Source organism: Chlamydotis macqueenii, chromosome 4 (genome assembly GCF_036417535.1).
Source record: "Chlamydotis macqueenii isolate bChlMac1 chromosome 4, bChlMac1.mat, whole genome shotgun sequence".
Taxonomy (NCBI): Eukaryota; Metazoa; Chordata; class Aves; order Otidiformes; family Otididae; genus Chlamydotis; species Chlamydotis macqueenii.
In genome coordinates, this window is record NC_141559.1 from 14,578,596 (window position 1) to 14,590,897 (window position 12,302).

The 12,302-nt window shown below is 45.7% G+C and overlaps 1 protein-coding gene across 5 annotated transcripts in view; it reads left to right on the top strand.

The window, feature by feature from the left end:
• The first annotated feature begins 2,655 nt into the window (after positions 1-2,655).
• Positions 2,656-12,302, top strand: part of GAB1 (GRB2 associated binding protein 1) — a 102,384-nt gene continuing 92,737 nt past the window's right edge. For 2 of the 5 annotated variants that reach the window (XM_086746536.1, XM_086746533.1), the window contains exon 1: positions 2,656-3,423. In XM_086746536.1, the coding sequence (XP_086602662.1) occupies positions 3,352-3,423 (72 nt within the window). In that variant the 5' untranslated portion in view covers positions 2,656-3,351. The remainder of the gene's footprint in view (positions 3,424-12,302) is intronic. The other 3 variants (XM_086746532.1, XM_086746534.1, XM_086746535.1) reach the window with 2 other exon arrangements.

Genomic DNA, 12,302 nt, shown 5'->3' on the forward strand with positions numbered 1-12,302 from the left:
ATGATTAGTGAAAGCGCTGGTGGAACTGTGAATGAGTAACTCAAATGGCTGAGAGCAGAAAAGGAAATCCAGCGTCATGACTAGAAAGGGAGCAGTCCAGCAGACAACATCTTAACTAGTCGTTTGGAAATCTTTCTTTGCTATATTATATTTTCTTCAATTCAACAATCCAATAAAACATTTTTATGGCCAGTGTTGGGGCTTGTGCTTGGGCTCAACAACAAGGTATGGTCCAGAAGGCAGTGTTTATTACTTATTATTTATCGCTATTCTTGATGTAACTGCTTTTCCCTAACCTACAATTTATCGCTATACGGCAGAGATGAAAGCCACACACAAGATTTGTCTCTGATAGCTATTTTCAAGAAAATGAATCAACAAACTAATATATGACAAATCTATGAAAAGTAATGCTGAACTCTAGGGTAACACTGTTTTCAGCATGTTTTAAAATACAAATGTAGTGTTTTGAAATTTGACCTCAGGGACAATTTTTGTGTCTTTGGACCAGATAACTTGTTTGCTTGGTGCCTCCATAGAGTCTGCATAAGCCAAAAGACTCCGGCTTTCTTTGATTAGCCCTCAAGACACGGGTTAATTAATGGGAGTTAAGCGAATCATTGGATCATGCTACAACACCCTAATGCCAATGGCATTTTTAGTAAGTCCACACTGATTCTGCATGTCCTTGCTCTGATGATACCAAATTGCCTCCAGTTTTCAAAAAAAAAAAAAAGCAGAAATATATTTGAGGATGTTTTGGACGCTAAGATTTGTGCACTTTTAACATTGATAAAGGCCAACATTCACAATTTTCCTTTTTTCAAACGTTTTTGGCAAAATATCTCATTCTTCGAAGATCTTTCTTTTGGTGCTTAATCATGCTTTCCCTGTCATAGCGCTTCAAGAATTAATGGAAATTATTGTGAAAAGATTTACGGTGAAATTGATGCACTGATTCTAAAGTCTCTAAGCATTCACTTTTATTTTTCCTGTTATTTATAGAAATGCCGCTGTTAAAACGCTACAGCTGCCGCTTCGTAACTTTTAAATGCAATATACCTTGATGAATCGCAGCATCTCGGCGCTCCCTCCGGCAACGGCACACTAGGGGGACTGTTTCTCTGCAGTGGAAGAGGACGGGTGCTCACAACCACCACAGCGGCCCGCGCCAGAAGCCTGGGAGCTAAGAAATCTGTAGGGAAAAAAAAAAAAAAAAAAAAAAAAGGAGATATTTTCTGGCAGAGTGGAAGAGACCAACAGTGGAGATGTTGAATGAGTTTGGTCTTTCCCTTTTAGCTGAAGAGTGTTTATGATTGTCCTGCATATTATTCTCCTTTGTGTTGTTGTTTATTTTCGGGGCTATTTATCTGCGCGAAGTCAGACCAGAAAGCCCTGCCCCGAGGGGCTCAGCCGGGAGGGAAAGGGAGGGGAGTGAGAACAGGCACCGGCCGGTGGGTGCCTCCCCGGGTTCCCACGGCGCTGTGCCAGCTGAGGGCGATCTCCGCCGCCTCCCGGCAGCGGGAGCGGAGGCGGCGCTGGGCTCGCCCGCGGGAGCTGCCGCCGCCACCAGCAGGGCCCGTTCGGGGGCTGCCCCGGCACCGGGGACTGCGGCCCTTTTCCAGGGCAGCGCGGCTGGGGCCGGCCTCGCAGCCCACCGACGCGCCACTTAAAAATAGCAGAAATGCCGCAGGCACGCGCAGTCGAAATTTGATCATTATTTAAAAATTTTTATTCTTTTTTTTTTTTTTTTTGGTGGGTTTTCGGTAGGGATGGGTGCTGTAGAGCCGTGGTGCTCGGAGTGGGGGGGTTCTGCAGCGGGGAGTGCACCCACGCGGGTGGGCGCTGGTTACTCCAGGGAAAATTTCAAATCCCTCCGACGCTTCCACTCTCGTGAATCCACCCCAGCTGTCACAGGTCGGCCTCTCATCGCAGCTTCTTACCGGCAAAGCGCCAGCACCCCCCGTCCGGCATTTGCCGCACCTGGCATTTCGCCTTTCTGCCCTCACACCCCAACTTTTCCACTTTTTGTTTGTTTGTTTGTTTTGTTTTGTTTTATTTTTTGTTTGCTGTTTCAGACTGGCTGAGAGGACTTTCCTTTCGCCGAGTTGTTTTTAATGCAGTTTTCACAGGGCTTTTGTTTTGTTTCTTTTCCCCTGCATCTCTTCAGGAACGATTTAGCGGTGGGTTTCAAAACAATCACCATTTCAGCCGCGACTTCAATATTTGTTATTCATACCGCCACTCGTTTCCCAGTTCCGTCCTTCCGAACCACCCCGCTGGGTGGGTTTGGGGCCGGGGTCCCTCCCTCACCCCTTTTCCCTTCCGCCGGCGGCCCCGTCCCCTCCCTTCCCCGGTGCCCCCCCGCCCAACCCCGCCGGCCGCGCCGCCGCAGTCCCCGCCGCCTACAGCTCCCAGGATCCCTCTGGGAAGCGCCGTCCCCTCCCCTCTCCCTCCCGGCCCTTGTTGTTTGAAAAGGCTCCGGCGGAGTTTCGGGAGGGGAGGAGGAGGGTGGTTGCCGTCGGGCCGGGGTTCCTCCGCTCGGGGCGGTGCGGGGGGCGGAGGCAGGCAGGCGGGGCGGGGAGGTGCCGCCGTGGGGCTGGCGCGGCGGCCGGTGTCTTAGAGAAAATTGGGCTTGGGGAGGCGGAGGGCACGGCACTGTGGAGGGCCACTGAGAGGGTAAACCTCTCCTTCCGTCGCTCGCTTGGAGGGAGAGGACCCAGCCCCAGCCGCCCCCCCGCCCCGGGGAGGTGAAGGCGGCAGGAGCGCCGGCCCATCCCCTCCTCTCGGCGCAGAGGGAGGAGGAAGGGGAAGGAGGGAGCCCGGGCAGCCGCGGCGGCCGGCGCTGAGCTCGGCCCGGCGGTGGGGCCAGGGGAGGGGAGGGAGAGGAGAGAATCCCCCCTCGACCCGTCCCCGGCGGGAGGGTCCCGGCGGTGCGGGGCGGAGGGTACGGGGGGCGGTGCCACCGACGCGGGGCGGCGGCTGGATCCTGCCCTGGGACACCGGAGCTGAAGTTGCGGCGGGGCGGCGGCCCCCCCGTCCTTTTCCCCCGATGTTCCTGTGATTCGGCGGCGGCAAGGAGGAGGAGGAAAGGGGGGAACCTCCCGCCTCAGCCCCGCTTGCCGCTCCGCTCCGGCTGGTTCGTGTGCGTGAGAGACAGACAGACACACACCCCGCTCCCCCGGCCCTCCCCTTCCCTCGCCCCGCCGCCCCGGGAGGCCGGAGCGGGCGCGGTGCTGCTGCCGCGGCTCGGGGCTCCCTCGGCCCGGCCCGGCCCGGGCGCTGCTGCCGTTGCTGCCGCCGGAGAAGGAGAAGAAGGACCGCCCGGGCGGGCGGGCAGGCGGCCCAGCCATGAGCGGCGGGGAGGTGGTCTGCTCGGGCTGGCTCCGAAAGTCCCCACCGGAGAAGAAGTTGAAACGCTACGTGAGTGCCCGCTCCCACCCGCGGTCCGCGCTCCCGCTCCCTTCCCCGCTTCTCCCCCGGCTCGGCCTCCCCGCGCGGTCCCTCCCTCCCTCCCGGCCGGGCCCGGCGGCGGGGCCGCTGACGAGCCGCTCTCCCGGGCCGCCTCCCGGTTTCGGCCGGGACTGCCGTCCGATACGCCCCGCGGGGCTGCTCGACCCCTTTATTTTCCTCTATTTTTTTTTTCCCCACTTTTTTTTTCTTTTCCCCTTCTTCTTTTCTATTTTCCCTTAAAAAAAAAAAGAGGCGCCGAGCGGTCAGATGTTTCTGCCCTGCTTTTATCGTCTTTCCGAGCGAGTCGGGAGAGCGAAGGGGGGGCGGAGTTTTTCCGCCTTCCCTTTGGATCCGGGCTCGGTCTCTATGTATTTTTAAACGTAAACACTTGCCGTCCCGGTGCTGGTGCCGGATCGAAGGGGAGGCCGAAGGGGGGGCGTGGGGGGACCGAGAGCGGCTGCTGGCGGGGGGGCGCAGCCGGAGCTGTCGGCCCGGAGCCGGGGATGCCCCGGGAGCCCTCCCCGCTGGGGCTGGGGGGGTTGGGGTAGGGGAGGGTTTGCCCTTGGGACGGGACCCCTCGATATCGGGGGAAAAAGGGCGGGTGGGAGTTGCAAGAAAAGTGCCTGGGAAGTTCAGGCGAGTGCCGCTCAGAAGTGGATGCCTGTAGCGGGGCTGACACAGGGAGCGCGCAGGAAAATGGAGGGCGGGTTTGGGGAGAGGGCAGCCGGGGCTCGGCCGGGCCGCTGTCAGGTCACGTAGGAGAGAAGGGGGGGATGCCAGGAGCCATCGCTGCCCCCAGCCCTGACCCGCTGCCGCCCGAGTCGCTTCTTGGCGTCTGTGTAATTGGTACAAAGTGTTGGGCCTTCCTAATTTTTTTTTTTAATTTTCATTTAGCCAGTTAGGTGGTATTTAAATAGAAATAGCCTTTGGAGTTATTTATTTTTTTTTTTTTTAAAGTAGCTAAACCTTCAGATTCACTTGAGAATCTGTGAATGTAGGTTTTAATGTGACTATATTATTTTCATCTGTTAGTGATTAACAACCGCTTCTTGAAGAACTGTTGCTGTTACGGGCAGTTTGTTAAATGCCAGGAAATTGGTGAAATAGAACTCTCTTAAAATTAAAAAAAAAAAAAAAATATATATTTGGGATGGCCCATTCTCGGGTTCCCAATGGCCGAAATCCTGTTTGTGCAAAGGACGCTGGATTGGACTCGCTAAGAGAACATCCTGATGGGTGATGGCAGGGCTGTGCTTCCCTGCCGAACTGGACTCGGGCTGTGCTTTGGCTGATCCTCCGTGTGAGCGTATGTATTCACAGGACACCACTTTACCAATGTGTAGGAATTGAGAGCAGTATTAATGTTTTAAAAGTTTGAATAAATTTTCCACTCACACTCTAAATCATGTACAGTTATGCTCTCTGTTAATGTACAGAGTCGTAAGCAAGAGTTTGCCCTCCTAAATTGATACCATAAATCAGTCCCTAAATATGCTAGCTTTTTTCCACCTAACTGCCCTTTCAGTGTATTTATAGCTCCATTTCCATACTGCAATAACATCAGAACCTTTGAGGGGAAAACCCTGACTACATAGTTGGTCAAGTGGTTCCCTGTCCTAAAGAAATAATTCTTTAATTTTCACTTGAAAGAGGGATCTGCTTTTTCAGAAGGCAGATTATCAGAGTGATAACACAGCAGGCTTATATGAGCATGACTTGGTTTAGCATCTGCATCCACTGTAGGCCATAGAGTTTAGATCTTGCACGTTGTTTTAGACTATTTTCTGTTCATATAAAAGAAAAGTAGTGCTTAAAGGAGGACTTAAAGTAAAGTTCCTCCTGCTTGTGTGTAGTGCGTGATCAGTTGTAAGCTGAAGGTTCACACTCCAAAGACCTAGAAGTGACCTTGACATAGTGATCACTGTCTTCAAGCAAACAAAAAGTTGACGTACTTAAGACGGTGAACTTTAGCTGAGTGCGCTGATTGAAGTGTTGGCTTACGCTCTCTGTAATTCTATGCTGAGGCAGAGGCACAGAAGAGCTGTGTTTTTTAAAGCCGTATTTTATACTGGTGATATTTCAAGAGGCTGCACCAGACGAAAAGATGGGAAAGTGATTTCAGTAGGAAACTGCTTTTCTGCAACGCATACTTTTCACATATATATATGGAAAATTGTAACTTCACGCTCTATTAGCTTTTGCATGCAAGTGTTGGGGCAGATCCAGGTTACCATCTGGGAAGGGAGATAAAAAGTCTGAAATTGCAGTTAAATATGGTTTCAGTTCTTAGGAAGGGTGAAAAGGAGCACTTTGAAGCTAGTACATAGACATGTGTTTCACAGGGACTTCAATTTTTAGTTTGAAACAGTTGGACATGGTATTAAAGCTAGCTTACAATCACTTTAAGGCTAAAAAAAGAAAAAACCCAACCAACCCTGTCCTGCAGGTGGTAAAATCAGTTTTTCCTGAATATGCGCCTTAATACCATGGAAGTCTTTTCCCCCATTAAAAGGATTTCTATTTTCATGTCTCATTTGTGCATTTTTGGTACAGAAATAACTTTCTGATAACCATTGGCACCTGATGCTGGTTCCCTGGAGCTGGTATTTGGAACAGTGTGTTTGCTGGAATAAACTGGTCGTTTCCAGCAGCAGATCTCTGGGGAAGATACAGGTGGCCTTTGGTGTTGGCTGCCGGTCCAAGATGAGGATGTGGATTTAGCAGTGAAGAAGGGGAAGGAAGCTGGGGCTAAGTCCAGTGCGGGTCTCTGCAGCCTGTGCGGTAGTTGCACGAGTACGTGAAGGAACTTGTTTGTGCATAAGGATGGAGGACTACTAAATGTCATCGCTTCTGCCATCTTCTGCATTGTTTTCTTTCCTCACTTGTTCTGTTGCCTTCAACTTTGCAAATGTTTATGTCCTTGCCTTAACCTACTATACTTTTTCTCCTCTGATCCCCTTATTTTTCAAGATGTAGTTGGAAAGCCCGTTCTCCCCATCTGTTGTTTAAAAAGTGATGGTAAACCTTGGCTTCGTGGCTTTCGGCTACATTGCAGTTCTGCTGTGCACGTGCCAGTTAAAATAGCTGATTCTTTGTGGTAGCAGCATAGAGGATTTTTTTACTGCCATTATGCTAAGAAACCACCAGATATTTAAACACAGCTGTCCTTGGTAAAGCAGGGGAGAAAAGCTTGAGGGAATGGGAATAGGTCTTCTAAATTCTCTCCTAGAACTATTATGCTTTAGGACTCGCTATGACAACTGGATGTGCTTAAAACCAGGATTTTAGTGTTGGTGGTTGGTTTATGGAACTGGTTTGTAGAAAGTCTACTGATGTAATATAATAATTCCCAGTATTCTAATGTGTCCCACTTGGAGTGAAATACATTTTGTTTGATAAAAGGTAAAACTTCCTCAAAAGTATATCACATAAACTGTTATTGGGAAAGGAGAAAACCCTTTTTGGGGTAAGTCGGTTCAGATTTTTCTGAATCTTATAGGCTTCCTGGTACTTATGAGAGTTCGTAAGATGATTTTGAAAGTAAATTAGCAAATCTTCATTTTGATGTAATGATTACTAAAAATCCTGTGGTTATTTGATTATTGCTATTGATTGTACATTTAATTATTTAAAACCAAAGAGTTCAAAATTGAGACATAGGCTTGGTCTTCCCAGGACATAAGGGCACTGATATAATTAAGACAAAGCTCCATACAGCATCCTCTTACTTATTCTAATGTTGTCAGTTGTAGACAGTGACTAAAAACTGCCAGACTATTAAGCTAGTTATTGATGCTTGAACTATAGGCTCAGACGGCATAGGTACAAAAGTAATAGAAGTGGAGTATTTTTACTGTGGTTTTGTTTGGCAGTTGCTCTTTGGCAGTAATCACATAGGTGCCTCTTTTGTCTTGAGTAATACTCAAACGTGCTAAGATATGTAATGGTGTTAAGAAATGTTTTATTCAGCAGAATGGTTGTAAGCTGGTAAAAGCTGCAGTGCCTGACAAAAGCCCTTTTTCTGGAAGGCACCTGTTTGCATTAAAGCTTTTTTTTTTTTGTGATCTTGCATGAGCATAGTGAGAAAATTTAAGAAGCCAGTTGGTTGAAAGAAACTGTCGTAGTTCAGCCCCGATCGGGACCAGACTACGCAGTCTCTCTCTTGCTCCCCGCACCCACAAACAAAAGGAAAAAACAAACAAAAAAAAAAACCAAACCCACGATGAACTTGTTAAACATCATTCAGTGCTGGCCTTGTAGAGCTGGGTCAAGTTAGCTCACGGCAGATGAGTGTAATCAAGTAACATTCTGTGACATCTTAATATTCTGAACTTGATTGTGCTTGTGCTCCTCCAGGAGTTGCTGACGACCTTGCAGGAATCTGTGTTGGTGCAGAAACCTTTCCTTCTGGAAGGAAGTCTGTCCCTCATTCCCTTCTGCTGTGTGCTATTCAGGAACCAGTATTTTGACTTTCGGTATTTTTTTTAAACATGGGTTAGTAAACCCTAAGCCATGAATTTGAGAACATGACTAAACACAATGTTTTTGTTGATGGTAGAAGGAAGTTGTGTTGTTTTGTGTGCAGACTGAAGATGCTGAAACAATCTCAGGTATGACTTTGGGGGTATACCCACCTCCTGAACTTGCTGTTTGGGTGTAAGTCTCACTTGAGGAGCATGGGTCTCATCATATGAGTATTTATCAGGATACTAGCAGCTGGTATTGACTTTGCTGCCAATGATACAGCACTGTTAGTGCTTGATCTGTGGTGAGTGCTCTGAATTAACTACCAGTGGGTGGTTTCAGAGCGTAAGAGCAGGTGACAGTATGTAAAACAGAGTAAGAAATCTAATGTACATGAACTAAGTAAGATAAGTATCTTCTGCTAGTTATTCGAACTTTCATGTTGTATACCACCCTGATGTACACTGTTAATTTAAATGTTCCTAAGCTTGGATGGACGACACCTGAACTACTTGAACGCTTCTTTTCTTGTTACAGATAGGAAAGTTGGAGACTCGAGTAACAGAAATTGTCCTGTTCCTCTTGAAATGCAGCTGAACTACTAGCTGTATGAAATAAGCCAGATATTCTAAAGATATTTCTTGATATGAACAATTTTTCTTAACAGCTCTTAAATAGTAACCCTTAACTTGGGATCATAATAGCTGAGTGATGAGGAAATAGTAAAATTGTGACTTTTTATGATGTTGAAGATCATTTTCAGTTGGATGTATAGCAGCTTATGGATACCCTTTCACTATGCTTCTGTCTTTTGGTAGGTGTGTTAGTAAGATTTGGTGCAGCTAGTCACCGGGGGTTACAATTCAATGAAGAACTAGCAGGGAGCAGGGGGAGGAAGTGGAAAAACAAATTAATGTATCTCATGTTTTTGATGCTGTGTAGTGGCTGCTCCTCCATGTACTCATGAAATCTTGCAAGCTTTGAACGTTCAGTATAAACAACATATGCACTAACTAGAGGAAATAATGAAATATCATGAATTTAACTTCAAATTATACACAGCTGACCTTGTTTTGCATTCCTCTTAGTCAATTGTAAGCCCAAAGTGGCTATGTGAAATAAACACGAGTTGGATGTATGAGAAAAGAACACTTCTATTGGACACTTTAGCTTAAAAAAAAAAAAAGTGTAGACCTTGACTCTTGAAATGAGCATCACTTCTAGAGGCCTTCAGTTGACTAGATCACTCTTTCAGATGAGAGATAATCCTTCCATTTTCATTCATGTTTTTTGGTATTCAGAAGTCCCTTTTTTAAAAAGAAGATGACAGACTTAAAAATCATAGAATCATAGAATGGTTAGTATTGGAAGGGACCTTCAAAGGTCATCTAGTCCAACCCCCCTGCATGGAGCAGGGACATCCCTGACTAGATCAGGTTGCTCAGAACCTCATCCGGCCTGGCCTTGAACGTTTCCAGGGATGGGGCTTCTACCACCTTTATGGGCAACCTGTTCCAGTGTTCTATAACTCGCATTGTAAAAAATTTTTTCCTAATTTCCAATCTAAATCTACCCCCCACTATTTTAAAACCATTACTCCTTGTCCTATTGCAAAATGTTTCCAGTGTCCTTTTCTCTCTCTTTAAAAAATCTTGAAATTACAGTTTTGACACTTCTGTGGCATGGATTTTTTTGGTGTTTTTTTGGCATGACTTTTGGATCAGGTGCTTAGAATAAAATATGGTCTTTTACAGACATTACAACACATTTATTTCTCATTGAATTTGGTTCATAGCTTTGATAAAAGTCTTGGTAAAAAGTAAAAGGAACATCAGTGATTCAAAATGTAGTGATTGTAGGGGAGAGAGTAATTTTGTGTAATGTAGATGACTTTGGCTTGGGTATCTCATACTTCTTTAGTCTTGCTATCACCTTTTTCTAGTCTAAAAATAGATGTCACCAGACTATACTGGGTGAAATGTTTTCTTGCATCAAAAAGGGGTACAACTGATGAGGTATAAGTTTATTCCGCGTAGAGCAAATAAACATAAAGCAAGGATACACCTCTTTTTCTTTCATCCCTTCTACTTTTGTAGTGTTGCAGTGACAGAAGTCTTGAGACTTTTTCGAAAGGACCTTAAAATTTTCCGTGCTTCAATGACTAATCATTTTATTGCCAATAGAAGCAATTTCAACTGTTGCAACTTAATTGCAGTATTTCATTAGGAGGGACAGACCTTATGTCATGCAAATTACTTGAGCAAGGCAGGCAGAAAGATCAGACAGAAAGGGGTAATCTTGTCAAGGCAGGTATGTGTTGTGTACAGGTGCATATTGTTAGTCCAGTGTAATTTGCTGCTGGTTTAGGGACTCTAATGTGAATTCAGCTCCTCATATGTACAAACAAGTATTCCTAAGGCAGTATCACATTTTTCTTTCCTTTTCTGGGGGGAGAGGGTGGGGATTCTCCCATCTCCAGACTGAAAATAAGGTATTGTTTGTTCTCATTTCCCCCTTTATCAGTTCTTGATTAGGCTATTGCGGTTCCTCTTTAATGAATTCTCTGGCTTGTTTACTTTAGGAAAAGTGTTCATAGTTGTACAAATAGTGTTAGCTTTGTAAATATTGCTCAGTGCAATATGCTAGTTGTATTTTTTTTTTTAAAAAAAAAAAAAGCAAAAAAAAACAAAACCAAAACCTGGCTTCCAATAAAAGGTTCCGAAGTCTCTTTTTTGTGCTTGTGTTTGGTCTTGCTTCCAGGTGCTGACAAAAGTTTTGTTTCTCACGATTAACTTTTGAGGCTCTTTGAAACATGCCACACTGCTTTTGGGTGTAAAAAATAATCTTACTTATGTAGTATCTGACTGTCTCCTTAGCAGTATCCAGTAGGGAAATGTTTATAAGGTAGCTTTCTGTGAGATGAAAGAGACTGGATTAACTCTTGAACTCTCTAACCTCTTTTTTTTATTATTTTTTTTAATTTTTAACTGAGGAGAAGGAATATATTTAATTGCATTTTATGCACCAAAATTACAACTTTAGGATTAAACACCCTGAGGTTATGGTGACACATTTTTCTTCCTGTTGTTTTTTTTTTTTCAGGTAAATGGCAGTTATTTGGAGTAAATGACAGCATGATAGTTGTCTCTTGGAACTGATGGTATAACAAAATGTAATTAAAAAAAGCCAGGCAGTTATGTCCAAATGGCTTGTGTATTATTATACGTAATATCTATACATAATAATACAAATAATTCCATGTAAAAAAAAAAAATGTGTAAAAGAGGTGATACTTCTGCTGGGAGACTGTGCTGAGTTAGTATACCAGCTTGTCACTTCTGGACAGCTGAGTTTAGGCCCCGCATCAAGAACTACATTAAATGGAAAGGTTTTGCTCCTTCTTATTTTGTACAGCAAGTTATTGGCAGAGAACGGTGCTTTTTCAGGTTTTGTTCTTTTCTCTGAGAATTTCTAGGAGGCCAGAAGAAAGTTCTGCCACCTTGGCTTTTAAAAAGAAAATTTTTGTCTTCTGTGACAGGCTGGCCAGCTCAGATGAGGAGTCTGGATGCGGGGCTGTGTGTGGGCAAGGCCTGTGGCTGTACCCAGGGGCTGGGATGGCGGCAGGGCACGGGGATGACCTTGCCTAGCAGGAGAAGAGCAACCTTGTCTCTTTGCCTGTTTCCCCACACCAGAGTTTTCTAGCCAGCTAGCAGGTCACGTGTGGGTTGTCCTGCTGCTTTGTGAGTGAAAACAAGGCCAGATAAACCCTTCGTGGCAGCGGAGATAGTGGCTGTCACAAACGAAATCTGCTTCCCCACCCACTTTCCAGCAGAGCCAGCCTTGGGGCAGGGTGATGGCAGATCTGCTGCCTGCCTTCCTCCGGGGTAGGCCTGTCTCCACCCCAGGAGGAATGCGATGGGTTTCAGTGGGGCAGGCCGAGCACATTCTTCCCTCTGGGGTTATGGCTACCGCCAGGCTCTTCACTATTGCTGCCTGAAAAGAAAAGGGCAAAAAAGGCAAAACAACACAAAAATGGAGAGACTTTGGTTTATTTTTCTATCTTATCTGGGGTTTGGGTTTTAAAAACAAAATAAACTGTCTGTAGGTGTTTATTGCTGACAGTAGGAGTTCACAGGATTACATTTTGGGTACGGAATAAGGATACAGGAAGCTATCCAAACGCAGTTAATACCCCTGCCTTCAAATAGACCTTTGATGCAATCAACACACAGAAGAATTACAGTCTATTTGGGAGAGTTATTAAAAGGGTAAATACACACATGATATCAGATGAAAAATGTATTTTAAGCTTCAAAATGGAATGATACCCATTTATAAAAAAGAAGCAATTCTGAAAATACTGTGTCAGTTTGTAATTTTCCCTT